Source organism: Microcebus murinus, chromosome 23 (genome assembly GCF_040939455.1).
Source record: "Microcebus murinus isolate Inina chromosome 23, M.murinus_Inina_mat1.0, whole genome shotgun sequence".
Taxonomy (NCBI): Eukaryota; Metazoa; Chordata; class Mammalia; order Primates; family Cheirogaleidae; genus Microcebus; species Microcebus murinus.
The window spans coordinates 10,738,275-10,765,660 of record NC_134126.1 but is presented as its reverse complement, the minus strand read 5'-3'; the positions used below and the strand labels follow the sequence as shown (position 1 = coordinate 10,765,660).

The 27,386-nt window shown below is 36.9% G+C and overlaps 1 protein-coding gene across 1 annotated transcript in view; it reads left to right on the top strand.

The window, feature by feature from the left end:
• The window catches only part of PLA2G4A (phospholipase A2 group IVA), a 133,313-nt gene extending 107,341 nt beyond the window's left edge, over window positions 1-25,972 (top strand). The window contains exons 14-18 of the mRNA XM_012736544.3: window positions 2,438-2,680; window positions 7,994-8,178; window positions 16,520-16,715; window positions 18,230-18,387; window positions 25,380-25,972. Coding sequence (XP_012591998.1) covers window positions 2,438-2,680; window positions 7,994-8,178; window positions 16,520-16,715; window positions 18,230-18,387; window positions 25,380-25,511 — 914 coding nt within the window. The 3' untranslated portion in view covers window positions 25,512-25,972. The remainder of the gene's footprint in view (window positions 1-2,437; window positions 2,681-7,993; window positions 8,179-16,519; window positions 16,716-18,229; window positions 18,388-25,379) is intronic.
• The last annotated feature ends 1,414 nt before the right edge of the window (window positions 25,973-27,386 follow it).

The window sequence follows — 27,386 nt, the reverse complement described above, 5'->3', positions numbered from 1 at the left end:
TGGCTAAATACCATGGAGCACAATTTCCGGTTCATATGGCAAGGGGATATTTAGTTTTGTAAGAAACTGCCAAACTGTCTTCCAAAGTGGCTCTACCATTTTGCATTCCCACCAGCAATGAATGATAATTCTTGTTGCTCCACATCCTTACCAGCATTTGATGTTGTCTGTGATTTGGATTTTGGCCACTCTAGTAGATATGTATTAATAGTAGTATCTCATTATTGTTTTAACTTACATTTCCCTGATGACATATGATGTGAAGCACCTTTCCATATGCATTTTGCCATCTGTATATCTTCTTTGGTGAGGTGTCTGCTCAGGTCTTTGGCCCATTTTTTATTTTATTTTGCCTTGTTTTAGAAATGGGATCTTGCTGTGTTGCCCAGGCTGGATTCCAACTCCTGGGCTCAAGCAATCCTCCCTCCTTAGTCTCCCGACTAGCTGGGATTACAGGCACACACCACTATGCCTGGCCCAAAGACATTTTAATTAGGTTTGTTTTCTTATTGTTGAATTTTAAGAGTTCTTTGTATGTTTTTTATTACAGTGCTTTATCAAATATGTCTTTTGCAAATAATTTCTCTGAGCCTGTAGCTTATCTTTTTATTCTGTTCAGCCTCCTTAATTTTCAGTCATATGATTTTGTGCAAGGCCTTTAGTCATTTTCAACTTTACTTTCTTCAGATATATCCTGGGATTCTTTACCTCCTCTCATATGATGTTTGCAATCATTAATTAGTAAATACATACAAAAAGGCTTTAAGTTGTAAACGGTGATATAAATAGAAATGTCCTATTAGTATTATAACTGATAAAGCAATATATATCATTTTTTTTTTTTTTGACTGCTGGGTTTGTCCTGCAAATGATGCCATTTTCAAATGTATCCCATAAGGAAGGTAAATCTTCTGCTGGTACAGAAGTAGGGAGTTTTAGGAGAAGAAGTAGAAGGAGAAAGAAAGAGAAAGGGGGAGGGGAGGGGAGGAGAGGGGAAGGAGTAGTAGGAGGAGAAGGTACCCCAAATCTGTAGAAATAATTGAGTACCTTAATCATATCCTGTGTAACTGGAGATAAAAATCATTCATTTGAATGCCTAATTTATTCTAGTGAAAGGTTTTCTTTGTCATATTTGGCAGTAGAAAACTGTGGGAGTAAAAAATAGTGTATTTGTCATCAAGTCGTCAAGATTGGTTACTAAAAGAAAGATCTCTTCCTTTACTCAACTTGGTTAAGTGAATTTTTGTGAAGATAAAAATCAGTATTTATTATGGTATTATGTATGCTTACTTTACATTTACTGGTAAGTATGAAGTTTGAATGTAGATTCTCTTTTCTCTCAACACATGCACACAGTCATACATATATATGCACATACAGTTACATATGCATGTATGTTTATATACAGAGCTTCCAGAAATCAGAACAGAGGGGGTTTGGGCAGGTGAAGTTATACTCTACCATAAAGGGTTCTTTGATTTTTATTATGAATAAATAATATTGATGATGGTGCTTATGCTGCTGCTACAGCTGTTTCTACTACTAGCTGTGATTTATTAAGAATTTAACATGGGCCAGGCAGTTTTCTAAGAGCTCTACATGGATGCACATACTCAGTTAATCCTCACAACAACATTAGGAGGTTTACTGATGAGGAAATAAAGAAAGAGAAGGGGTAACTAGTGAACAGTTAGAGGGGATAGGAACACAGGCAGTCTGATTGTGGAGCCAGTGCTCTAAATTACTACACAATGTAACTTTCCAGTAGTAGTGATGCATGCATAGATTTTAAGGAAACAGTCATTTAAAACTGCTTCTTTTGGATGATTGCCAAATTTTAAAAACATGTTTAGCATTAGTTTAAACTACAGGGTTTTAAATCCCCAAACTTTATAATCAAGGATGAAATGGCAGGTCATATAACCAACAGGTCATAAGGGTGTTTATTGAATAGCAAATGTATGTTGAATCCTTTAGTTTTCTTTCCTTGGTTTGCTTAATTCCTGGATGTTTACTAAACAGGACAAAAATTCTTAAGGAAACTTAAGAAATGTAGAAGATAGGACTAGCTACTGTGGATTTTCTGTGTGTGTATGTGTGTGTGTGAGACTGTGCATGAAGCCAGGGAAAAGGAAGAAAATGACTGAGAAAGGGAAAGAATGAGAAAATGAAAGAAGTTTACCTGGAAATCTAAGACTAACCCCAGTGGCACTATTGAGAATATAACCTTTACACTGACTATAGGTAAAAGGTAAACTAAGATTAAGAACAAAATGATTTATTGAAATATTTTCTACATTAATTTATACAAATAACATAGGTGAAATCAAAAGCCATAGAACTTCATTGTTCAATTTAACATTGAATTATCCAAAGAAGATCCTTTTGTAAAACATTCATTTTGGAGTCTGTATAAGGATCTTTTCTTTGTCCTTAGGCACTGAAAATGAAGATGCTGAAAGAGATTATCAAGATGATAATCAAGCAAGCTGGGTCCATCGTATGTTAATGGCCTTGGTGAGTGATTCGACTTTGTTCAATACCCGAGAAGGCCGTGCTGGGAAGGTGCACAACTTCATGCTCGGCTTGAATCTCAATTCATCATATCCACTGTCTCCTCTGAGAGATTTTAACACACAGGCATCTTTCGATGAAGATGAACTGGATACAGCTGTAGCAGGTAAGTACAAAAAATATAATCAGTGGAAATTAATTCAGAAGATCTTTATTCCTTCTCTGGGGAGAAGCATTTTAATTATTAACACTAATTCTTTTGTACTCAGTTACAACAACTTGCATTTAGTAGGTGAAGGGCTTCAAATTACTGGGTTTTTTTGTTGGGGGGGAGAAAAAATGACGTCGGATGGGAAATGGTCTAATCATGTCAGTATAGAGAATTTTCATCGAAATCTTGAGAGAGGCTTTAGATCCTCTCTGTATTGGTCAGGGTTCACTGGCAGCAGTAGGGAACTCTCTACCTTGTTTAACTGAAAGGGGTTTACACTAGGGAATTCAGTGCTTACAAAATTGTTGCCAAGGCATGGATGAGCAAGCCCTAGGCTGAGCTTCCAGGAATGACTCCAACAGCACTCCAGAATCATCCCCACGAATGCCTCAGTGACTATGCTTGGCAGTAAAACTACTAGAAACGTAGCCTCTGTCTCATTTCCTTTTTCATGTCTCACGTGGTGTGTTTCTCTTTGGCAGAGGCCAGGTCTCTGCAGAACTGGAGCTGCAAGGGAATCTGGCAAGCACGGTCCTTAGCCGATGCCCTAGTGCAGCGCTGGGGTTGGACTGGAGTTGAGTTAGCCAGTCTGCAGAGCCCATCAGGCAATTGAGTCTGTCCCTCCAGTTCTCAGAAAGGTTAGGTCACTTTCTTACTGACACCTGGCAAGAAGCTAGTCACGTTTAGGTTTGTCACTTAGCCACATCCTCAAGAATAATTCCCTTTATGCTTCAGCTCTATGTCTGCTATAGATTAAGAGTTGCATTTGCCTTGGTGACTAATGAACACATAATAATCTTTTTGTGATGGGCCTGTCATCTTAAGCATTTATACTTCAGCACCCCGTCATCTTTCCTTTAACTGTCCTAACATCATTCTTCAGTCATGTTTGTCTAAGGACATTGACTGGATGCTGTAAAAACTGAAATGGGGTATTTCAAAAAACAAAACAAAACAAAACAAAAAAAAAACAAAAAAACTTTCTACTGTCCTTTAAGAATTATACCTATAAAATATTTTTGAAAATTAGGATATAGCTTTAGATTTTGTTGCTTTTTGGTAATATTGTTTCTATCTGTTGCTTGACCTTAGGGGAATTATAGAAGCAAAAGTAACTTCTGTTGCCTAATAAAAAATGAGTACAAATTCATATTTTGAATGAGTTATATTTATGGTATCAAACTCTAAGATATGAGATAGGTCTGATTACATACCTCTAATCCAAACCCTTTTATGTTAACTATAATAAAAGTCTATTTGTGAGAAAGTCAATGCTTCTTTTCAAATCCATCCAAAACACAAATAAACTTAGCAACACATCAGTGACATTATTTTTCTTGTTTTGTGGCACAAGATTATACTTATTGCCTCTGTAATATCAATAAAATATGTTCCTCTAGAAACTTATGCTTTGTGGATAAATGATGATGGGCTTAAAAAATAACTTTTACAACATTGAGATGTATAAAGAATATTCAGCTATTTTGCTCTACAGGAAAGGAAGACCAAAGAAGATAATTCTGTCCTCTTTGTCTAAAGTTTCTCAACAGAGCTGGGATTGGGACACAGGTCTCTTGACATTGCTTCTAAGCCTTTCCCTTTCCCATAGCCCTTGGTTTTATTAGTCATTATCTTTCTGATGTAAAAATGGAAGTTTTGTTTGTATATACTTTATTCCATCTGTTTTCCATTACGTTACTACTTTGATTGCATCACCCAGCAGGGCTCCTTATGTAGTTTGCACGGCACGTGTTCTACATTCCACATTTTAACAACTTCCTGATAGTTTTGCAATATTTTCTGTAGACTTGGTGGCGTTAGGGTTGCCAGATAAAATACAGAATGCCCGATTAGATCCGAATTCCAAATAATATGTATATGTGTATATAAATAATATACATATAATCCTTACAATATTTGAGACCTACACTAAATTATTTGTTGATTATGTGAAATTCAGATTAAACTGGGCATCTTGTATTTTTATTAGCTAAATCCGGCAACTTTAGGAATTATGCCTCTTCATCTTTCTTATTTTCTTTCAAATTATTCTGCATTTTTCATCTTCTTTCTTTTGTTCATTCTCACAATCACACTGTATTTACAGAGTACTTATAATGTGCTTAGTCTTTGGGATGCAGTAGTCAATAAGACAGATGAAATCCTTGGCCTCATAAAGATGAAAAGCATTTCATGGGCCATCCTCCAAGTTTTGATTAATGGAAGGATTTATGTACCTTAGGTAACAATGATAGAAAAGTAGAGGAAAACTAAAACCCAGCAACCTGGATCCTAATGGAACTGTCGGTCAGCAAGGATATAACACTCTTAATTGAGGATGCAATCGCAAACTAAGAATGTGGGTTAAATGTGGGTGTGAGGGTTTGGAAAATAACAGTTGTACATCACCTTGTCTGATTGCTTTCTTTGGTTTCATGCCCTTTGAAAGAAGAATTATAGACAGTTTTCATAAAATAATAGGAAGAAATATAAAATAGCAATCATCCCCAAATATGGTGTTATATAGACTAAATATTCCTTTGTTGAGAGATTTTAAAGTGTTTTAACCTAAAATAATTTTTATTTTTTATTACATAGTATAATAGTTGTATATATATAAGAGTTGTTATATAATAGTTGTATATATTTATAGGTACATGTAATGTTTTGATACAGGCATACAATGTGAATTAATCAAATCAGGGTAATTGGGGTATCCAACACCTCAGTCATTTATGATTTCTTTGTATTAGGGACATTCCAATTCTACTCTTTTAGTTACTAAAATAGTTTTAAATGAATCATCTTTGGAAAGAACTTTCAATGTCATTTCTTAGAGTGTATCTCATTAAAATTACATTTTACTCATTTTATATTTTTCAATTAAAAATGTATGTAGGTTACTGATTTCAGTGAAAAAAATTCAGCCAGTTCAGCGACAAACTAATTAAACTTTATTGTTTACAGACCAATATTGCTAAAAATGATTGCATTTTAGACCTAGTTTACTGAATTGCTTAGTGCTTTTTCAGTCAAAACCTTTACTAAGTGAGACCCTATCTCCCTCTGGTTGTTTCCAAGTTTTAAAATAGCCATATGTCTGTATTGAAAGCTACAAGTTTTTTTTTTTTTTATTTCAGGATATTATGGGGGTACAAACGTTTTGGTTACATGTTATGACTGCCACACCCAAACCATGACTTGAGGTGTGCCTTTTCCCCCTACAAATTAAAATTTGAGTATCTTAGAATTGAAACAATCCCTCAAAATGGGAAAACTGTAGTACTTTTTTTACTTCACTTTTAAGACTATCTTTTGATAACAAGATAAATTATAAGATGGTGAAAATTCCTTTGTTAGTTTATTGCAAAATAGTTGTATACCTGTAGAAACAAATTTTGGAGAAGCTTTTCATTAGTTACATGACTTCTTTCCTGTTTACTTTTGTGTTGATGCTATTTACTGTTACATGCACCATCTGGAATAAGAAATCAAGACATGAGTTAATTTAGGCCAGAGTTCAAAACACAGACATCCAAATATTTGTACATTGTAAACTGAATCTGTGTGATGTATTAGTAAAATGATCATTACAAATATCCACAACTAAACTGCTTTGAGGAAATGTTACATAATTACAAAATAGGCTTATGTCTCTGTACCTATCAGAGAACCTGATTAACTCATTCACAAGTTTGAAAACCTTGTATGCTTTAAATTATGAGAGGATACTCTTCCATATGGCTTTTATCCCATACTCTATGACAGTTTAGTGGATGTTACATGATAAATTCAGTTCAAGTTCAAACAAATTTGGAAAAATTGGCAACTCTATCTCCCTCTTCAAATGTAATGGGATACCCTAATGAGTTTAAGTCCTACTTAAAGATGCCTTGAATATAGTACTTTAAAAGTAGAACAGCTTATGTTTGAATCTTAGCTGTGCTGTTTATTAGCAGGACAATCTTGAGCAGTTACTTAGCATAAGCCTCAGTTTGCTTATAAAATAAATATAATAGTAGTACCTATTTTATACGGTTATTAGAGGATTAAATAGCATCTCCATACTAAAGTGATGGTAGTGGAAACCATAGTAAGGAGACTAGTAATACACAATATAATTGGCTGTTACTTTAAGCCATTGGATCTTGTCTTACTCAGGATATGCTCCTATTTAATTATTATTTAACTTTTATTTTGTGTATGACACATCTGTTTATATCTTGCAAAACTATGCTCTTTGCTACACAATTAAGAAATACTGCTTACCATTTGTCTTTTTTTTTTTTTTTTTTACTATGGATAAACTTAATGGAAATTTGGCTGAGAAAAATAAGCCTGGTATAAAGTGACAAATACCACATGATCTCACATATTTGTGGAATCTAAAAAAGTCAAACTCAAAAGCAGAGAGTAGAGTGGTGGTTACCAGAGGTTGGCGTGGAGGAGAGGGGGTGGAGAATGCGAACAGGAAAGGGATAAAGGTCAAATGTCCCTTGGTCAAGGGATACAAAGTTTCCTGGAGGGAGACTTCTTCACCAGGAAGAAAAGGTTCTGGTGAACTGGCTCAGCATGGTGACTGTAGTTAATAACTTACTGTATATTTCAAGATGGCTAAAAGAGAAATGTACTCAGAACATAAGCTCTGTGAGAGCAGAGTGTGTATCTATGTTGTTCAGCACCTAGAATTGTGCCTGAGTGGTAGTAGACAACACGTGTTTGCTGAGTGTGTTGGCTGGATTATTGTCTTGGGCACACACTTCAGCTGGAGAGAGGCAGCCTGGAATGCGTTCAGAGTCTGCTACTCCTAGTGACGCCACTTTAGAGATGAATTTTAATTTGTTTCACTCTCCATTTGTAGATGTCCTTTACCTCACCTGTCTGTTGTAAGAATTAAGCAAGAGAATGTATGAGGAAATGTTTATGAACCAGTAAAGACTCTATAATGTTAGATAATACTATTAAAGTGGTCATAGCTTAGAGTTAATACCAGGACCTGAGCTTAGTACTTTCCATGCTTTGTCCAACTTAATCCTCGCAGCACCCTTATTTGATAATTACCTTCTGATGTTACAGATGAAGAAACTAAGACTTGAAGAAAATAATTCACTTAAAATTGCTAAAGTTGGTCCCATGCCCAGCTCTGTCTTCAAAGCCTGAGGGCCCAACCATATGAAATTCCGTCTCTCAGATTTTAAACAAGCCTTTTTATGTCATAAATAATGTCAAATGATCATTCGAATCATTCTTGGCTTTCTTTTGTTTAAGATCCTGATGAGTTTGAGCAAATATACGAGCCTCTGGATGTCAAAAGTAAAAAGATTCACGTAGTGGACAGTGGCCTCACATTTAACCTGCCATATCCCTTGATCCTGAGACCGCAGAGGGGGGTCGACCTTATCATCTCCTTTGACTTCTCTGCAAGACCAAGTGACTCCAGTCCTCCGTTCAAGGTAAAGATACTTTGTACGGCATTCTGTTCTCTCCCACATTCTCTTGCACGCTTCATAGATCTCTTAGTCCTTGTGAACCCAGTTTCTTATCCCTTTAGCCTGTTTTCTACATTTTTATTACTAATATTTCTAAAATGCAGATGTGATTCAGTCACTCCTCTGCTTGAAGAAACATTTAAATGATTCCAATGAGCTCAATAAAGTTCACAGTCCTGAGCAGGATGAGAACGATGCAACAGGTCCAAAGTTTAGAAAGGAAATTAGGCTGAGATTTGGGAGTTAGCAGGTAAAAGATATCTAAAACCATGTGTGGAGAGTTTTAGGTAGAAGAGAAGTATACTCAGAATAGTACTTTGAAGAACGATATCTAGGGGAAAGGAAGACAACAAAGGAAGTATGCAATGTTACAAAAACCAACTAAAAATATGTATAGTAACAACAAGAAGTCTTTGATGGGTAGAAACTGGAATGGAGTGGTTTCAGGGATGAGTGGAAATTTTTAAAAAATGAAGATAGTTCTGTAGACTGTTTAGGGAAGAAGGAGATGGATGGTACCTGTAAAAATGTAGGAGGAAGAAGAAAACCATGTGAGTGTGGTGGGGGGGGTAGATTGTTAATAGAGGAGATGAGCATGTTTGAATACCGATGTCTAGGAGTTATTAATGAAGAAGATATTATTGGAGCATAGAGAAATGAGACATATGATAAAGTCTGGGAAGGTTATAGGAGTGGGGGGATTAAAGACACACATGGAGAGTAGCGTGGAAATGTCCATATTGGGGCAAGAGCGAAGGGAGAATAATGGCTGTGGGTGGACACTCATTGTTGGGCATGGAGAAGGGAAGTTAGGGTAGAACTCACCTGATGACTTCTAACTTTTATAGGAATTAGGATCAGTGTCATCTTGTGAGAATGAGAAAAGGGAGGGTGTGGAGTGATTTAAAGATTGCCTCTGTGAAGAAATGAGAAAAAGTCCCAAATAGGGCAATGTAGAAAGTTTACTGGGCAGCCCTGTGGCATCACTCAAGTGAAACCATAAATGCTTTTGGTTTCCTCTGTCTGGAATACCCCCAACTTTCTTTAGACACATCACAGATGTTATCTTTCTTGACTTCTGCACATATAGTTACAGTACTCAGGACTTAGTGAATTCTTCTAATGATACAGCAGTTATCATGGTGTATTGCATGTATTTGCTTACATAGATACTGCTTCCACTGTGTGTGAACTCCTTGGGCCTATAATACTATTTTGCACATGCATTTGTTTGTGTTAATCATTTGGTCCTAATTGCCTTGTAAGTGCTGGCCAAAATGTGAGTATGTAGGACATTTTTTGTAAGTGAATGAATGAAATGCTCTAAGAGAGATGGAGTTATTATTCCCAATTTGTAGATTAAGAAATGGAAATTCATAGAGATTAATTGAAACAGTCCATCATCTCCTAACCAGGAAGAGTCGGTTATAACCCATGACCTCTGACAGCACATCTGGTTTCTTCTCTATCATATGATGATTAAATTGCTATCAACATTAATGGCAGTTATAATAATTACCCTTGAATATATAGAAAACCTCAGATTTTTGAAATTCTTTCATATTTTATCATTTTTGAATGAGATAGTGGTATTTAGACAAGGCAGTAAGGATTGGTGAGATAAGGCCTCATTAACAAATTAAATAAGATGTGTGACACAAGCACAGGTAGGACCTGGCTGGGGAAGGGCTAGCTAAGAAGTGGTCAGGCTTAGATCAGATTCCAGGCCTACAAAATGAGGATCTAATGCCCTTTACTAGCTGTCTGCTTTGTGCACCTTTTCATATGCCTTTTGTGTGCTGTGCTTTGCGCAGCAGTTAATGGGAAAACATAGTTCCTGACCTCTGTAACCTTTTGACTTTTTGGGGAGAAAGGCTTTTATACAGAAGATCTACTTATTGATTATTTGAGTTTGTGTAAGTATGGGTTTTCTAGCAGATTAGTATACAAATAGATTGGTGTATCCTGGTGTTGATGAACAGGGAAATACATGACATAGGATGAAAGCAGCACAGAGACGGCATTGAGCACATCTGAGAGACTGGAGTGATCTGATTAGACTGACAGATACTAAGCTCTGTTAGGAGGGCTTCAAGGGAGAAGTTAAGAGTGAATGATAGGGAATAGAGAACCAGTGGATGATTTCCAGCAGACAAATTATTTCATAAAATTGGAATTTTAGGATGATTAATTGGGCAGTGGAAAGTAGAATGAGTTGGAGAATGGAAGGCAAAGGATTGGAATTAGCCAACCATAGGATAATGAAGTACTGCGCCAGGGCGGGTGACTGGAAACACCAAGAGCAGAATTTGATGACCCATGAGCAATAGTGGGGAGGTGGGTTTCAATGGATGACTCTAAGATGATAGCTTACAGTCTGATTATGGTGGTAGAAGGTACTGTATTATTCATTTTACCAATGGGAGATTAAAATGTCAAAGTCATCATTGTATATATGAATCAGAGCCCCGCTGCCTCAATGAGTTCATATTGAGAGGACGTTTTAGAATATCACTTTGCACCTCTAAAAAAGAACCATTATACTTTGCAGTGCTCCTAAAATGTTGACTTATTATTTGTGATTAAGAAGAATGTATAGTTGTAAAATACATGGAAACTTGGGATATACAGCAAGTGCTTCTAAACAAAAGCTAGTATTTTGGTATTTTTTTCTAGTCTGTCTTTGTAGTGTGTGTGTGTGTGTGTGTGTGTGTGTGTGTGTGTGTGTGTGTGACTACCGGGGTCATATAGTTTTGTATTCTGCTTCTTTCTACTTACAACTATATTATAACCATTTTCCTATGCCATTAAATATTTTAAACATGATTATAAAGATATATAATACAATAAATGTAAAAGATGTTTATAAAAAGATGTATAGTATCTCTCTATATGAATATGCAAGAATTTAGCAGTGTTCTATTTTCAACTTTTAGACTATTGCTGCCTTGCCACATTTTTCCATAATCATTACCCTTATATATGAATCTTTAATCACATTTTTATTATTTCCTTAGGTTGGTGTCTAGACATGTATCACTTTATGACTTTTAATAAATATTCCCAGATTGCTTTCTGGAAAAGCTGCACCGATTTACATTACTATATCTGATTGTATATATGAGTCCCTGTTTTATATTCCTTTGCTGACAGGAAAAAAAATATTAAAAGGAATATAGAATTCAGAGTTTGCTACTAGATATTTTTTTCCCCTTTAATTTACTAAATTTTATGGAGAGTAATAGATTTAAGTTATTGTGCCATAAATTATATTATGCTATATTATGCTACCATATATTGGACATAAATATGGTTTGGTTTTTCAGTGCTCTTTTATGTGCTTCATGATCAGAAGCTAAAACCATGGGTTTATTTTCTTAAAAATTAAAGGAAATAAAAAAACAGAAAAGAGAAGGAGGCAAGGAGGGAAGGAGAGAAGGAAGAAAGAAGGACAATTTGAAATGAGGCAGTCTTCAGAAATGATAGGAATAATGTCTATAAATTAAATTTATCTTCCTATGTTTCACTCAGGGTTAAAACTCCACTTAAACTTATAATAAAGGACAAAGAACCTGTATTTTTCCACAGTGATCAGACTTATTTGTTGACATTAGGGCATGACGCATTTTAGAATCTCTTTATGTGGCTTATTTATAGTTGCTAGGTTGGCCCAGATCATGGCCAAATTAGTCCAAGACTTATTGGGGCTTTGTGAGCCCCAATCCACAATGGCTAATGAAGGAAACTGCATAGAATTAAATGTAGTACTTCCAGGTTTACCTTTTCTATTAGTTATCTTGAGTTGCTAAAACAAATCAACACAGACATGATGGCTTCCAACGACAGAAACCTATTCTCTCACAGTTGTGGAGACCAAAAGCTGAAATCAGCAGGGCTGCACTCTCTCCAAAGGTTCCGCCTTAGAGTCCTTCCTTGCCTTTTCCAGCTCTGGTGCCTCCAGGCATTCCTTGGCTTGTGGTTGCATCTCTCCAATCTCTGTCTCCATTTCTGCATGGCCTTCTCTTTTGCAAGTGTATCTTCTCTTCTATCTCTTATAAGAATAATTGTTATTAAATTCAGGGCCCATCCACATAATCCAGGATGATCTCACCTCAGGATCATTAACTAAATTGTATTTGCAAAGATTATTTTCCCAAATAAGAGCATATTCACAGGGCCAAAGGATTAAGGCATGGACTTATCTTTTAGGGGGCCACTAATCCATCTACTATATCCGTATTGGCCACTGAGGACCAGATGTCTTTTTTTTTTTTTTTTTTTGAGACAGAGTCTCACTTTGTTGCCCAGGCTAGAGTGAGTGCCATGGCGTCAGCCTGGCTCACAGCAACCTCAATCTCCGGGGCTCAGCGATCCTTCTGCGTCAGCCTCCCGAGTAGCTGGGACTACAGGCATGTGCCACCATGCCCGGCTAATTTTTTTTTTTTTGTATATATATTTTTAGTTGGTCAATTAATTTCTTTCTATTTTTGGTAGAGACGGGGTCTCGCTCAGGCTGGTTTCGAACTCCTGACCTTGAGCAATCCGCCCGCCTCGGCCTCCCAAAGTGCTAGGATTACAGGCGTGAGCCACTGCGCCCAGCCCGGACCAGATGTCTTGTGATGAGTAGATATACCCGACATTAATTTCTCTTTACATATTTTTGTGAGTTTATACTAACCTTTTTGTGAAGAACTTACAGGAACTACAAAAAGTACAACGTACTATGTAAATTCTATAGAATATTAGATATGGAAAATTACCTTCATGCCTATACTAGAATGTCTTTTATTGAAAGAAAGAGTGACCATAACCATAAAATAATGAATTCTCAATTGTCATTTCTATTTGATGTACCTTATGTTAGTAGCTTCAATATTTTTTTTAAGATTCTGGTGTTTATTTACATGCTTATATACCATCTCTCTTCCCAATCTTAAAAATAAGTTTTAAATAATGAGAAACATAGAATAGAAAACACATATTCTTGGTTCGCACAGAGCCAAAAAATTCTACTTCCTATAATGAAAAGCCAATTTATTATTTTACATATATGCATTTATGTTGATAAATATACTTTTCATATATTTAAAAATACATATTTACATATAAATAAACAAAATGGCATATATATGCTATTCATACTATGTTTTGAATATATTTCTGTTATCTAGAATTAATGTTTAGTTATAGTATTTATTTCTATGTTATTTATTTGTTTTCCTCCTTCAAGACATTTTAGTCAGCTTTCAGTACTCAACAACGAGCACACACATTTTACAAAGTATCACTTGATAAAAGAATACTTTGAAGGAGACTGTCACATTTTTATCTTCACAGAAAATCATTTTAGTTAGTACATTGTAAGTTTACCATAAACTAGTCTGTGGAAACGTGAAGTATCTGAGGTGTCAAACAACCACCAAAATGGGCAGTTATAGACAGAACACAGTTCTGGCACACTGCTATAATTTTCTGTTCACTGCTTGCTTTTAGAATCCTTTGAAAAAACTAGTGTGTTTTACTCAGAGTCTGTGTCATTGTTTCTCAAGTCTTTACAGAGTGAAATGAGACATCAGAGAGGAAATGGTTTCTCCATCTTGTAATCACTGTCTCTATCATCATCGGTTTTTAATCTTTTCCACATCAGGGTCCTGTGAGGAAAGGGAAAGTCTCCATCTCTTCCTGGTTTCAGCGTGAAGTGAGCTGTCTAAAAATAGCCTGGCTTCTACATCACGTAGTTCCCTTCCCTCTCTCTGCCCACGGCCACACATCATTGGTCATGCCTTTGAGTCATGTTTGTAAACACTAGAAAGCCCTTTTTTGCCTCTCCTCACGCAATTGCTCCACAATGTGAACTTTTGGTTTTATTTTGCTGTTGAATAATCACGAATGAATAATCGTGAATGGTGCTAGACAAGAAATAAACAAGCTGATTAATTCAACTGAATGGAGGGGGGGGTAGAGAGGTTTTCTCGAATTTCAAACAAAGTATTCATACCTATATAGAATTTTCAGTGCAACATATTCTATTTAGCTTCATAGTTTATGAAGCAAATGCTTTCCTGTACATTAAATCCTTTGTTTTCTGGGATTTTTTATTTCTTTGTAAATAGTACTGAGAAAGAGTTGATCAACTTGAAGTTCATGACATTGCAGAAGCATCAAGAGTCGTGAATGTTCAGTGAAAAGTGTATTTGTCTCTGAACTTAAGGACCTATGTTAAAGTGCTTGTTTTCTCAGAATCTAAATTACTGAGGTTTTTATACATTATCTCATTTAATCCTCACAGCAATCCTGTGAGAAAGGTAATAGCATTAGCTTTATTCTACAGTGGTAGAAAAAGAGTTGCTGAGAAATAAGAAACAGATGAAATAGAAATGAGATGGCACTGAGAGGCGGTTATTTCAGGGATAGTGAACAACCTAGTGCCTGTTCGCTTGTTATTTATTGTCCCTACTGTGCCATTAGGGAGCATCACTGTATACTGCAGCCCTCCAAAATAATTTGTTCCCTGCTGAGCCGTGGCGGTGAAGCGATTTGCCTCAAGTTACCCAGTCAGCAGCTTGAGGTGTGTGTATTTGAGCTGGGCCTTTCAGACTGCCCAGCCCAGGTGGGTAACCACCCAGCGTCTTCCCCGCCTGTATCATACCGACCTAGACTATCTGTTTGACTCTCCCATTGGTTTATAAACTCCCTGCCCTCAGGGACAGCCTCTCTCTATGCCTAGAACACAGCAGGTGCTCAATAATTGTTGGATTAATAAATACTCTGGGGAAATGGCCCAGGGTGTACTGCAAAATCTCAATCTGTACCTTTTTTCCTGGCATTTATCACAGTTTTAAACACAAAGGATTACTTGATTACCATCTCTTACCCCCCAGGCTACAAATCCCATATGTAACAAGAGCCATGAATGTTTTACTCACTGTTATATCCCCAACTCCAGCATGGAACCTAGATTGACCACTAATGATTATTATTGAATTGATCAATTGATGACAAGGATTGTCTAAAGTAACTTAAGATTCTAATGACAGCCCCCAAACCTTCTCTCTTTAGAAATTTCCCTAATACTGTTTCTATCTCTCTTTTCTTTTGTCCCTCCCTCCTTTTTCTTTCCATCTCTTTTGCTCTCTTTATTGGTATTTATTTATCAAACATGTGTTGAGCTCTTACTATGTAATAATCACTATTTTAAACACTATAAAAATATGTATTTAATTCCAACAGCAGTCTATGCGAGAGGGATTATTCATGTCTTCCATATTTTATCTTTGAGGATATCGAGTGCTGAGGCGTTGAATTAAGAAATATGCCCAAGGCCACAGAGCTGCATTTGGCCTCAGGCATCTGGCCACAGAGCCTGTGCTTTTACCACTCTGATACCCCGCTTCTTATTTATCCTACTTTCTCTGAAGCTGCATGCAAATGGAAATAAGGTCTATGCACTGCAACTTTACCTTTTGATTTATGTTCTCAGTTTACATTTAATTCTGGGAGCTCACCCACTGAGTTACTCAGCTTTGATGCAGAGAAAACCAACCAACCTCAAATCTCAACAGTGGACAACGGACATGCATTTCTTGGTCATGTTACATGTCAGCTGCTGTGGCTCTGTTCTGTGTGTCTCTTCAGTGTAGTGGGGATGTATAATCCTTTTACCAGGAAGAGAGCTAATATGTGGAAATAATAATATGATCTTCCATGGCCATTAACAAAACCCTTGGGACCCCTGTATGGTCTAATATTGACCATTACACATGTAATAGCAACAGGCTGAGGCCGGAAGCTCAACTTTTTTCATTATCAGATGCCAACAAAAGCTGATTCAGAGTAATTCAAATATTTTCACGTACATAAAATGAATGGATTTTTAATAGGTATTTTTTTTAACACTTTTGTGTAGATGATATAGGTAAAAATCCAGTAAAAGAATGTTCTTGATTCTGTGTCATCAGATTCTTTTCTTCTTAATCCTAAGGGTTAAAAAACATTTGCATGGTTAAAAATACTCTGGAACCATAATATTTTTTCTTTAGTTATTTCTTCAGCATAATTTCATTCAGTTTAATTTACCAGTATTTTCCAAATGCCTGCTGTGGAGCCAGCCCTGTGTCAAAAGTTGATATAACAGCAGGGGGATTTGTTTGGAGAGTATTTTTATATATTTTTTAAATTGATGGGCTTCTTGGCAACAGGGTCTTTATTCATCCTAGCAAAGAGCAAACTGCTGGCACATAGAAGGCACCTAATGCATATTGAATAATGGTCAGATCAGCTGAACAAATACATTTTTCCCTCACAGGAACTTCTACTTGCAGAAAAGTGGGCTAAAATGAACAAGCTCCCCTTTCCAAAGATTGATCCTAACGTATTTGATCGGGAAGGACTGAAGGAATGCTATGTCTTTAAACCCAAGAATCCTGATGTGGATAAAGATTGCCCAACCATCATCCACTTTGTTCTGGCCAACATCAACTTCAGAAAGTACAAGGCTCCAGGTATGTTGGGATATATTCATATTCCACAAAATAGAAATTTAATAGAGAAGCCAAATTGATAGTGAGGTATTTCATTCTGGCACTGCTGTACCAGCTGTTGCAATATCAAATGCCTCCCCACCTTGATAAATAGCTACTGTGCTGACCTCCAAGTACTGCTGTTCTTTCTTTCCACTGACTTGCTCACAGACCAGAAAGTGAATAGTTAACAACTAGCTTAGCAAATAATCTCGGGGGCTTTAGTCTAAGACCTTGAATTATGTTTGTTCTGATTGATTTTGAATCAAATATTTTGAGTATCATTCTTTTAAGAGAGCTTTTGTTTCAGAAAATTCATGCAAAAAATTCTGATCCTGGGAATTTTAGCTGACCACAAGATTAACATAATCTAACAGCACAACATGCCTAGCAATTTCATGTTGCCATGTTGCATTTCATAGGAAATGAGAATCAAGTTGAAGGCATTGTTGTTCCATTTTACTACATCCAGAGGAGTCTCTTGACTCTTCTGTATCCTGAAAATAATGGTTAAGAAAAGGAAGTCTAGAGATTGACAGGCAGGATGCTTACGGCTCTAAAAACCGTGTGATTTTAGGACCAGAAAATGTAGTTTTCCATTATGTGATGGAAAGACACAAAAAATAGAGAAGATGGGTGATGGTAATATGGAGAGGAAAATAGTCTTTTTCTAAGCTTCTCTGGAAGACGGAGGAAGGATCAGTAGGCTTGTAGGTTATTGTGAGGCATACTTTAGCATAGAAGAAAGAATAACTGGCTGGCATTGGTAGTTATCCAACAGTGGAGCACTTAAAGCATAGAGAATTTTCTATCACTCTGAATTCTCAAGGAAACACCCAATAAACAGTTGGCACATAGAGGGGATTTCTATGGCATGAAGACAATTACATAATGTTTTGGGTTTGGGTTGCCCCAGAAGCAGATTCTGAGAAAAGCACTCAAGTACAAATGGTTTATTTAGGTGAACTAGAGAACACTCCGGTTTATTAGTAAGGAAGTGGGGAAGGGCAGGAAGGCAGACAACAAAGCATGTGTTAATCAGTTGGCTGCCATGATGGGAACAAGGGGAACTTGACCCTGCTGGGAAAGTCTAGGAAATGGAATAGAATCTTTCCCTGGGATCATCCTTCCCACACACAGCCCAAAGGCAGGAGACCTTGGATATTTATATCCCAACTCCTTACAGTCTTTGGTTGACCGCTGGCTGGGGCAAAGTGTTATTTACCAGAATTTCCAGCCTGCTGCTAGTGGGCAAAGCAGCCGTCTACAATTGCAGGGTAGGGGAGACAGCCTTCTGGCACAAGCTGCAGACAGGGGCAGAGGGAAGTCATCCAGGCAGAACAAGCTGAAATGATGAAGTCCAGGGATACCTCAGATTCCATGGCTCTGTGGGGGCTCCCAATGCCATCTTTATGTCTGTTGTTTTATTCCCCGAGTTTTAGAGATATTTTGTAGTTTTCAATATAACACCAAGTTGTGATTGTTCCGGTATTTAGGTGTTCCAAGAGAAACTGAGGAAGAGAAAGAAATAGCTGACTTTGATATTTTTGATGACCCCGAATCACCATTTTCAACCTTCAATTTTCAATATCCAAATCAAGCATTCAAGAGGCTACATGATCTTATGTACTTCAATACCCTGAACAACATTGATGTAAGTATCTCCACTGACCATTGACAATGCCAAATTATTTCCATGCCACTTGAATATGACAAAACTTCTTTTTAATTAATTAAAAATAAAGTTTCTGAATGATAGCACCCCAAATAGGCCCGTTTACCTTTCATGAATTAGTTTACTAATCTGCAGAAGAACCCTACAAAACTCACAAATAAGAAAACTCATGCCTCCAAGTTGGCAAAGCCATATTCTTTGCTATTATTTTATTGAATATTTGGTTAATACTCAGCCACTTTAACAAAGTATTTAATGTATTCATCACATGATAAAATAAATTATAAGGAAGAAATATGATGAAAAGAAAATATACAAGTATGAAAGGGAATGTAATCAGAAGTGTAGTTGAGCTACAAAAATATCATGACATGAATTTTAGTGAATATATTTATGCTTTTAAATATTTTCTTTTTGTGGATCTTGGGAGTGTTGCCAAAGATAATAGCCTCCCCATTGTTAGCCCTTGAGATATCAAGTGTGCTTTGCTTTAGAAACTTTAGAAACAAGTCATTCTTCACTATTAATCATTCCAATCAGTAGTATATCTGCTTCCAAGATTCTGTGTCTATGTGAAGTCTTTAGTTTTTAACTCACCATTTATGAACACTATTGTATAATCAAAACAATTGGCTTGTGGTTCCAAATCATAGTCTCTCAAAAATCGTGATCAGTTGTGAAAGCTCAAGTTAATTGGCCCAATTGGATTTTGTTCATTAGGAAAAAGAAAAGAAAAAGAGAAAAAGAAAAAAATTAAATGGAGAGGAAAGGCATCATGTCTGATTTGCCAGTCTTCTGGGAAACTGTTTGAATGGTACAGAGGAATTCAAGAGTATGTGGATGAGTCTTCTGTGTATACGGGCTTTAATTATAGCTTGTGAGAGCTTATAGAACTCTGGCAAATACAGTTCATCTGTTTGTTTAGTTTGGCCTGAGACTACTAATGATATATTGTGTACAGTCATGACAGTTGCCTCATAATATGTTTGTTAATCAATATCCTCAATTTCTGTAAACATAAGAAATTTTGCCCAAAAGCTTCAGTTCCTACAACTCTAAAATTCTTTCTTTTAAACCTTCATTTAAAAATATGTGAAAATTCATGTAAAACATGCTTATCAAAATTTATATAATAATATCATTTTCTCAATGGATTTATTTCCATTTTTCAAAATCTTATAGGCAGTGGACATCTGAGAGCCACATGCTGCATTTTTATTTCTGTGGTGATTGTGAAAATTGAAAGAATATTAAGAGAAAATGAATATTTTAATCTATGATTTTTAGAGAATGAACAGAAATTTTTGAAATAGAGTTAGGATAGAGTTGAAATAGAGTTAGAGTTTTTGAAATAGTGTTTTATCAAACCTCATGCTATTAAAAGAGAAGAGAGCTAAGGGTTAATGTCACAGTAATCCTATTTTGTCAGTATGAGCCAATAAACTCAAAACTATATATATTCCTTGGAATAAAATGTATTAAACTTGACAAGTTATGCTCAAAAGGAAAAAATTAGATTGTAGGAATATATAAATGCTTTATTGGACTTGGAAGTATATATACACATACACATATATATGTTAAACAACTACATTTCTCTTACTGTTCTGGTTTATATAAAATCTGCTAAACTATTTGCTATAAGGAATGATATAGTTCTATTTATATATTTTACAAATATTCTTCAAAGTAGTTTGACATATAAATGAAAAAGTTAAAGCCTGAACAAAAATAGACTAAATCCCCAAATAACTGTCCTAACTTACAGCTCAGCAAATGTTAATTCTTCACAAGCCATTACTGAAGCCGTTTTTAACAGATTCTGCTGACATTTTTGGCACAGCATGGAGGGGCAAGGTCATGGGCTTTATATCATCTTTGAGTCCCAGGCAGGCCTCTTGTGTAACTTTGAATAGGCTACTTAAACTTTTGGAGCCTTGGTTTCCTTATCTCTCTAAACCAGGTGTGATAGAACCCATTCTAATTATAGTCGTGAGTGTTTAATAGGGTGATGCATAAAAGGTGCCCTGGAAACAGAAGCTGCTCACTAAAGGGGACCCTTACCTATGCATGTCCTTAGCCTGTACCCCTGAAAATCCATGGTAATGACACCCAAAGGCCTTTGTGAGTGCCCAGAATTAACAATATAGACAAGTTTGTACAGGTAATAATACCCACTTAGACAGTAAGTAAACGTTTTCTGAATAAATAAATACAGGCTTTCTCCTAAATTGTATGACCATTGAGACTCACATTCTAGTGATTTCTGTGTGTGTGTGTGTGTGTGTGTATGGTGGGGGTGTCTCATATCCAGGTAAAATTTTCAATTTGCACCGACATTTTATATCTCCCTTGGTGACTCCCCGCTCTTCCACTTTAACCAAGAAAACACTTGTTTTTTTCCGAATCAAACTTCTTGGTAAGTCGTGATATATATAAAGAGCAACTAAACTCTGCTGAGGTTAGGGTGCTGGAGAGTTCATTAGGCTTGATCATTAGCTAAATCTCTCATCCTCACCCTTTGAACAGTAGGATAGTGATTGACACTTTAGCAACACAGGCACGTGTCTACTGCCACGGACCATTAGAGTTACAGATAGTGGAAATTGTGAATATAAATTATTAGAACGGAACTCACTTCTGTGCTGATCCCATAAAAGAAGGTTTCAACTTTGTAGCTGTGAATACCGTGGCTGAAGGCTAGTTCTCCTCAATTCACACTCCGATCTGAATTTTGGCTCTGTGGAGGCCACGCTGTCTCAGGCAGCCACACGCTCCTGTTGCCTCATTTGTCCCAAGATCCTGGCGGGCCTGCTTTACTGAAGCTAAATTCCAGTTTATCTTAGGGGACTTCTGCTCTGTTTCTGCTCACTTCGTGACAGCAGCCTGGGTTTCTCATTAGCATCAGGTTTCTGCACTTACTCAATCTTCCCAAATTCCTTTCACTGCCTGGACATTGCCTCAATGCTTTTACAATTACAGTGGTATTTCAAGTTTTTTTTTTTTTTTTTTTTTTTTAAGAAACTTAATGTATAGTGGCTTGTATTGGTAGACATGTGGTATGTGGGAGACTCCAAGGTTTTGGAATCAGACCAAATGTGGTATTCAAATCCTCGCTTTGCTGCCTCTTGCCTAGGTGACACTGGGCATGTTATTAACCTTCCCAAATTTTACTGTCCTCATTTGTAAGGGCAAATAATGATACATATCTTGTGGGATTAGGATGAGGATTAAGTAAAATCATATAATTTCAGAGCTTAGCATTTAATAGACACTCAGTAAATTGAAGCAGCTGATATCATAATGACAATAATGATTATTCATGTTCATATCTTTTCTGGTTTTAATTATAAATTATAAACACTTTTACGACAGTGACTTGCTTTATTTGCCTTGTATCTTCTAGAGATATTGATCACAACTCCAGGCACCTAAAATAAATACGCAGTAAAATTTTCATGATGCATGTTTAAAATGTCATTGCCTTACTGGGGGTAGCAGGTGTTGGGTTGCAAGGCGCTGTTGGTTGGAGACAGAGTTTCTGACCCTGGGGAATCTGTCCACAGTGTGTGCCTGGCCATGTAGCATGGCTCTGCACTCTGCTCATAAGGCACCACTTTGATCTGGAGGAAATGTGCCTTCCAGCATCTTCTTTGTAGGACCTGATTGATTCAGCTATCACAGAAGAATATATTGTTTCCCAGCCTCACTCATTCAATTTATTAACTGAATAGTGAATTCTAAGAATTAACTGTCAATTAAAATGAGACAGCCATATCCAGAAATGCTAGTACTTAAGCCTTAATTTATTGACATTTCAACATTTTGATAAGAGTGTCTAGGTATAAGTCAAAGTTCTTATCTTTAAAAATAATATATAAAATATCTTTATAAAATATATATAAACACTATCTAAGATTATTCTTTGTATAATTCCTAGAAAGATTTAAATTTAACATATTGCCTTTTTGGATTCATCTAGTTATATATATGCCAAAAGGTCGTATAGGAACATCTAGTACGTATGTATGCTACATCATGTAGCATGCCAAATGGTTTGAATTTAATAATCTAGTACTGATTAACTTCTGTTCATATCACAGAATTTTAATTCCCAGGGCCTGGGTATTTTCTGCAGTAATTTCAAAAACCTGAAACCTGGTTAATGGTTTCATAGTGCTAATATGCCACCTAGTGGTGGGTTCAACGTGCACATTCAAATTGCATATAATTTGGGTTTTTTTCAGAGTTATAAATGTAAATGTTCATTTTCCTTGATCAGAATGGCTTGTTTACTAGGAACGCCAGCTGAGGTCCAATTATGGTAAATCCACTAGATCTTGATATTGCTATTGCTGATTTTTTCATGCTCATGAATTTGTTATAAAGAAATGACAGCAGTCATTATCAGTATAATTTCTCCTGTGATCTTTTCTATTTTAAAGCTTTTTGGGTGTTTGAAAAGTGGACAGTTGCTTTTTATTTTACTTGGGAACTTCTTTGCAGTGAGCGTTGATATTTCTCGGGTTACTATGAAGAAGGAGAAAACAACTGATAAACTTGCCAACATGGGTCCCTAGAAAGGCAGAGAGATCAATAAAAGAAGATGCAGCAGGACAGGACACTTTGAATAGCAAAGTTGATTTACTCACTTACACAATACAATAAGCTGACTCTTGGCTATGCACATGGTGTGTTTATTTCTTGCGAACTTTATAGCCTCACTTAATTTAGAGCGCCTCATTTAGAGCTCCTGATTTTTATCACATGTGATCAGTTTAAAAATAACAACAGTAATAGATGCTAGTTAACAGAATGTTTCCCACGTGCCGGGCATTGTGCAAAGCGCTCCATATAAATGATCTCCAATCCCCACAAAACCCCAAATTAGTGATATTACTTCTATTTTAAAGAAGAAGAATCAGGCTCAAGCACTTAAACTAATTCCCCTTCATCTCATACAGACAAGAGGCCCTTGGTCAAAGTCTTCTTTATACATCGGAATCATCTTCTGTCACACAGAATTAATTATGTCTCCCTTTTTCATGGAAAAAATGGGATCAACAAATATCTGCTTTACTTAAAAGACAGTAACATTTGAGCCCATTTTCCCCAGAAGATAATTATATGTATTATTTTTTAAAATAAAGCATATAAAAGAATCACATTCCTCTGATAACTCCCTCTTTCCAGAATATGAGTGCTGTTACAGTTACTATTGGGGGTGAGAGGCTTGCCTGTTGTGGCTGACACAAATTATCAGGATGTTAATTGCATGTTAGTGTCACTGTGGTGTCATATCTGTCTCCTCCACGCACTGAGCTGTGCTTGCCCAGTGAGCTTGCACAGGGGATGGGTAAACCTCCGTGCACGATCTCCAAGACCAAGCGGGCAACGACAGCTCTGAGTGGCAGGAGGCCGTGGGGTCCTAAACTGCTCAGACTTGCCAAGTGTTCCCACCATGGCAGAGGGCTGAGATGCCTGAATGTTGTGTAACAATCCCTGGGGTAGAGAACACAGGGAATCGTGGAATAACTCTGTGACTTGCCTCTATTGGTGCCCCCATATGTCTAGCTCATTGATCATTTAAGATAAAATCCTGTAGTCCTATCCTGGGCAATGGAATCGTGCCAACTTTAACAAGGTTCTAAAGCAGCAACAGAGACAAGATTCAGGCCTCTGTTCCAAAGCCCATTCCCATTGCTTTGCAATAACTGCTTCTACCAGATTCCAAATGGTTTCCTCTTTCCTCAAATTCCTAGCAGGCTAACTTCATACCTTAAACAGTATCTGATAATTCCAATGGCAATTTTCAGAGGTTGCAATTGCCTATATTTTTTCCTGACCACCATTAACTTGGGTATATGTCAAGATTATTCTGAATAAAAAATGGCAATGCATTTTTTTTTTATTTCGGCATATTATGGGGGAACAGATTTTAAGGTTTCAATAAATGCCCTCCCCCCCCCCACAAGTCTGAGTCTCCATCATGACCATCCCCCAGATGGTGCACATCTCACTCCTTATGTGTATATATATCCACTCCCCTCCCCCTCCCACCTGCCCAATACCCTATTACTGTAGTACCTATGTGTCCACTTAGGTGCTACTCAGTTAATACCAGTTTGCTGGAGAATATATCTGGTGCTTGTTTTTCCATTCTTGGGATGCTTCACTTAGTAGTATGGGTTCCAGCTCTAACCAGGAAAATATAAGATGTGCTATATCACCGTTGTTTCTTAGAGCTGAATAGTACTCCATGGTATACATATACCACATTTTATTAATCCATTCTTGGATTGATGGGTACTTGGGCTGTTTCCACAGCCTTGCAATTATGAATTGTGCTGCTATGAACATTCGAGTGCAGGTGTCTTTTTTGTAGAGTGTCATTGGATCATTTGGGTAGATGCCCAGCAGCAGTGCATTTTTATCAATGAAATCTCAGAGCAAGGTGTTTCCTAGATAGAGGGCACTCAGGTTTTATGGCTGTGTTCGTTCCGGTGAGGAAGCAGGGAAAGTCTTCAGCAATGCCTTCTCTCCCCAGCGGGGAAAGTTTGTACTTTTCTTTTGTTCTTTCATATCTACTTGCCCATTTGCCATAAAGAACATAAATTATAGATTTATTTTTGTTTCTTTCCTATTTTCACTTTCTCTGTGAAGGGCAGAACCAACATACGTTTACCATGCTACAAAAATTTCATTCCTGACTTTATCAGCACAAAGTCTGGAACACCCCAGAATACTTTTTCCTCTGGTGGGGGAAGGAAGAGTAGCTGGATATGAGCTTACAAAGAGTGTAATGGTGGGATGTTGAATTTAAACGTGCACGTACAACTCATAGATTTTTCTCCATACATATCAAAAAGAATAGTCTTATCAACAGATCAATTATGGTTTCGTTTTGGTGAAAAAATGCTTAAATGAGTTCATAGCAACACTAATTATACGTCTTCTGGCTCTACTTGTAGGTGATAAAAGATGCCATGATCGAGAGCATTGAATACAGGAGGCAGAACCCATCTCGTTGCTCTGTCTCCCTCAGTAATGTTGAGGCAAGGAGATTTTTCAACAAGGAGTTTCTAAGTAAACCCCCAGCATAGCGTGGGTACTGGAAAGAGCAGCGGTTTCTGACCCGGAAGTTTGGATTTCCATGACAACTGGATTTAAAAACGCAGCACACGTGGTTGTGCTGATCATAAGAGACGGGACACTGCTCAAAGTTGCAGTTACTGGGCTGCGTGGGAACAATGGTACTGCAAGTTTGTGAGGTTGACAAATGATGTCGATTACGTAAAGATATACTTAACTACATTTTCTGTCAGTGTGAATTCCCTGATGCAAATGTAGGGGCATATACTGTATTTTTAAACATTTCTCACCAACTTTTTTATGTGTGCTGTTTTTTAAAATGTGGTTTTCCTTTTAACATATTTAACAGTTTAATCTCAAAGAGTAAGACATCCCATTGTGTGTGAATGTTACTCACTGACTAGATTTATTCATTCCATGAGACAACACTAGTTTTTATTTATATTTGCATATATGAAATAAATACATAAATTTACAAATTTACATGAAATAACTGAATTTTTGTTGTTGTTATTGTTATTTTTTAGTGAGATACTGTACTGCCACTATGAAAGATTTTCAGATTCACTGCATCCAAACACAAAAGGTTTCAATCCTACACTCAAATGTGAAACTTTTCATTTTAAATCATAGTTGTTTTTATTAAAAAGGAAATATATAATTTGTTGAACAAGTGGTATATATTTATTAAATAAGTAGAAAAAATATGTCATCACTTCTAATGCCTCATTTCATTTTGCTGATACTATCCTGGACTACTTATCTATGAACCAGTGTAGCTAACCCCAGAGAATAATCCAGAAAAGAGGCAAGGGCTGTATCAGGCTTAATGAAGTGGCCTGCCTTTTGCATCTGCAAGGTTGGTGCTAGGACAGGCTGTGTCGCACCACTGTGGTTTCAGTGGCGGCTGAAGTGCAGTGGCTCAGGATTGATGCTCCAAAGCTAAGGTCTTCGTCTTTTTCCTTTGCTCTTTGCCATTTTCCTTTCCTAGAATTACCTTTCTTTAAGCCTTCTATTCACTTGTCTTATTTTTCTTTTTCACCCATTTCTGCCTATGAGGAAAGACATAAAATAGTAATAAAGAAGAAGGGAGACCTTGAAAATTTATTCTTTTGTTCGTTGATTTATGCATATGGCAAATGAACTCCTGCCACATGCCGTGAGGCATGCTGTAAGATCTGTGGGTACAACAGTGGCCGAAACTGGCAGAAGTGCCTGCCCTTGAGAACCCCGCATTCTAGTGAGGTGACCAGAGATGATCAACAAGACAAATAAGCATCTAGAATGCTGAAGAGTGATAAGTGCCAAGGAGAAAATTAAAGAAGAGGAAAGAAGGGCTGGGAAGTATTGGAGATGGGTGATTGTTCCTGGGGAAGGTTGCAGCATGAAGGTGGCATCAGAGTGAACAGGTGAAGAACTAAGGGAGCAAGAACTTTGAGTATCCCAGTGAAGAGCATTCCTGGCAGAAAGAATAGCAAATGCAAATGTCCTGAGGTAGAGCACCAAGCACGTTCTGGGAACAGGGAAGGGAACAATGTGCCCAGAATGGGAGGTATAAAAAATGTATCTTATTTAAAACTTGGAAATGTTGTTTAATTTATCCGTCCCAAACCCCTGTGAAGTAATAAGACTAGTGAGGTTAAGAAATTTGCCCAAGATCACGATTATGATTATGTCTTAACCAGAGCCCTATGCCCTTGACATTGTGGCCTGTACATCACAATCTGTGCTGCATCCTAGAAATAAATTAGACGAACACTTGAAAGACTAATGATTTTAAAGCTGGAACCATCTAGGACACCTGCTTTCCTTTTGGTCACGTGCTTTTAGGCTCCTTATCTAATTCAGCTTTGCCAAATTGTTCATTTGTGAATTTGCTAGAATCT